The following is a 3,075-nucleotide window of genomic DNA, read 5'->3' on the forward strand; positions in this document are numbered from 1 at the left end:
GATCTGTGATTTGACTTTCAGTAGAATCTCACTTCCTGGCTGCACTGCTGTGCCATAAATATTTTCCCTCTGCTTTGTATATAATGTGTTCATTGCTTAGCTATAAAGAGATCAGTAGAGCAATTTTGTTTCCAATTGTTTTCTTCATATTTTACTTTGTTATGTTAATTGCGTCTCAAGCAGACTGCTGCTGTGAAAAGCAAACACCCCCTCAGAGAGCAGAACTATTAAGCACTAATGTGCCTTCAAATTTGAACAGTGTGACTTTTCAAACAAAGCTTGACGCCACTTGATCTGAGATAAACACCGTCACATCTGCCCACCTTGACGACGGGGCCTTTTGGTGTCACACACACCAGCACATTGTCAGGTTTCAGGTCCCGGTGGGTGATTCCCAGGCTATGTAGGAAGGCCACGGCGCTGCACAGCTGTTGCACCACGCTGTGGTTACGCTGAGCATCTGGGGGCCTGGAGAGCAGGTACTGATTCAAGTCTCCTCCATCACAGTACTCCATCACGAGCCACAGGGCCAAGCAGCGCAGCGGCGCAGTCTGCTCTTCCTCCCTCGGGGCCGGTCTCTTCCTGACTCTGCTCTGAGGCCTTTGAGGGGTTGTGGAATCAGATGCATTTGATTCATCATTGTTATGGAGATGAGCTCTGGCCTGCACAGTGTTAGTCATGTCCTGCAGTCTGAAGCCAGAGTTTGTCCTCCTGGTGTTAGACTGAGGATTGGTCCTTTCCTGACTTTGCTTTGCTGTGACCACACTTCCTTTGAGCACGCTCTCAACCAGACGCAGGGGCAGTTTCCCTGGTTTTAAGGTCTTCAGGCTCCTGGACCCCGTCTGCAGGAGGCAGCTGTGCAGTGCAATGACATTGACGTGGTTCCTGGCTGTGGTTCTCATGGCCCACAGCTCTTGCAAGTAGAGTTCAATACACTCTGGGTTGCTGCAGGGCAGCCGCTTAATAGCCACCTTCTGTCCAGTTTTGGCCATACGGCCCTCAAACACCACGCCGTAACTGCCTCGTCCCACCTCCCTCTCTAAGGTGTAGAGCTCCTCCATCTCTCCCGGAAGCTGCTGTGTCTCCTGACAAACACAGATTAATGTTATACAATTAATATATATACACACCGTAAACAGCGCTTTAATATAGTAAGCAAGCGTTACATTTATCCATATCGTAGCTTATGACAGGAGAAAATACTAACCTCAAGTTGACGTTCAGGTTCGTAACGAGTCAACATAATAAATCTTAAAATAAAGCTTAACTGAAGAACAATCATGAACCGTGTATTACAGACAATAACGCTTCCGACTGACCGTATGAAGGTGGTAACCGACGGCGCGTTTAACATGGCGCAGTCTGTGGTTTAAAAGGGCATCGAAACACGAAGCTCTTCCTACTTTGATTTCCAACTTACCCGGAACACTTCAGCTTCTTTTATGAGCGACGGAACGCCTTGAATCCTCCGTTTATTCGACTGGAGGCACTTTACACGAAACCATGTTCAACAAATACGAGTTTCTTTGTTGTTGTTTATGACACACACAGGAAACGCAGACGAAAACGTCACAAACTTCCGTGTCTAAGTTTCGGAACGTCCCGCTCTGCCTATACACGCATCGTCATTGGCTAAGAAACCTCAGTACCGCGTTGTGATTGGTTGAGCGCCAAGTCCGAGACGTGTAATGTGATTCGAATTGTCCGAGCCCCGCCCACGTTGGAGTTCAGACAGGGAATTTGTTACGTCAAAAACGGACACCATTATTTTGGTAAATAATGAAAACGAAGGCCCAGATGGAGCTTTTATTTGAACGAACAACAAAAGAATTTGTCTGTGTAAACGCAAAATAAATTCGGTTAGCAGTTACAAACAGCTCATTTAAATACGGTTCTGGTGTTCTTTGTGTTTGATCCAACAAAATCTGTAAACAGCAAACAAAGTCAGTGTGGGTAGAACTTATCAGTATCAGTGTGGCAAAGTCGTATGCACAGAACTCACAAATGGACAAATGCACCATTTCAAAATGTTGTTGGGCATCGTTTAATGACTGAATCTCAATCTTTGAGAATGTCGAGAAGCTCGTCGGACGGCCTGCGGCTGCATTTCAGAAGCAACTTAAAAATAAATGAAATGCTGTTTTAGTCTGAAAATCGTTTCAGCCTCAAAGATTCACATGAACTCCAAAATCCCAAGTGTGACAGAGGTTATGTGACCGATTACAACATGGCATAAGTCATCATCACACAGGGTGTTGTCTAAAGCTTTATGCAGGTATGTTTTATTTAAACAGCAATCGCTAACATACACTAAACGTTTCCTGTGCAAAAGAATGACGTTCTGACAGCTGCTGCCCACAGAGTCACAGAATAAGAAAGATATCGATTTATTCTGAGTGAATAATAAATCAGATGTTATTAATGTCTATGCTCTGAGTCTGATTAGTAAATGATTGAGTAAAATGAATTCCCTCTGAGCTTTCAGAGGAACTTCATGAGTGAAGAAATGAAGCCAGCAGTCAGTCAGCTGCTTCTGGTGCAACAGGAAGGAAGGAGTCAGACAAACCTCAAAGTTTACTGAAGAAAACCATTCAGCATTCCAGGTCAGGCTTACAGAGTCTGTTACCCTGGTAGCTGTTTGGTAACTGACTGGTAACTGACTGGTAACTGACTGGTAACTGACTGGAGCTCTTTCTGAACCAGAAAACCCAGAGTTTCCCTCCTTCCAGGATGAGATAACTTCACTAAACCTGCTTCCTGGAATGAGGCCCTGCATATGTCCCAAAGGTTAAGCCCGGGTTTCCTGTAATACAAAGGTGGTTTGTTTCTTATGGTAGTTTGTGCTGTGAGCCCAGCCCACCCTAGACCAGGTTATGCTATTGATTAGAAATCAGCAGTTATAAAGTCACAACTGTATGACTTGTGACTGTATGTTTATATTATTTTAATATTATCAGAGCCTGACTTTTTCTCAGATGGTGATGATAAAATGGTGATTAAAAATCTACAAAGAATAGAAAGAAATGTGCAAATACTTAAGTTCTTAAACCAGGGGTGTCATACATAAGGTCTGGG

General features: G+C 44.2%; 1 protein-coding gene across 3 annotated transcripts in view; it reads right to left on the reverse strand.

Moving 5' to 3' along the window:
• The window catches only part of LOC102210867 (serine/threonine-protein kinase pdik1l), an 8,625-nt gene extending 7,035 nt beyond the window's left edge, over positions 1-1,590 (reverse strand). The window contains exons 1-2 of one of the 3 annotated variants that reach the window (XM_005724793.2): positions 1,320-1,362; positions 324-1,085 (exon numbers count right to left, since the gene is read on the reverse strand). In XM_005724793.2, the coding sequence (XP_005724850.1) occupies positions 324-1,061 (738 nt within the window). In that variant the 5' untranslated portion in view covers positions 1,062-1,085; positions 1,320-1,362. Of the gene's footprint in view, positions 1-323; positions 1,086-1,207; positions 1,281-1,319; positions 1,363-1,420 lie in introns of those variants that run through there. The other 2 variants (XM_013908675.1, XM_013908676.1) reach the window with 2 other exon arrangements.
• Positions 1,591-3,075: the final 1,485 nt, after the last annotated feature.

The sequence above is a fragment of the Pundamilia nyererei genome, unplaced genomic scaffold (genome assembly GCF_000239375.1).
Source record: "Pundamilia nyererei isolate P.nyererei 1_Seehausen unplaced genomic scaffold, PunNye1.0 scaffold00013, whole genome shotgun sequence".
Classification (NCBI taxonomy): Eukaryota; Metazoa; Chordata; class Actinopteri; order Cichliformes; family Cichlidae; genus Pundamilia; species Pundamilia nyererei.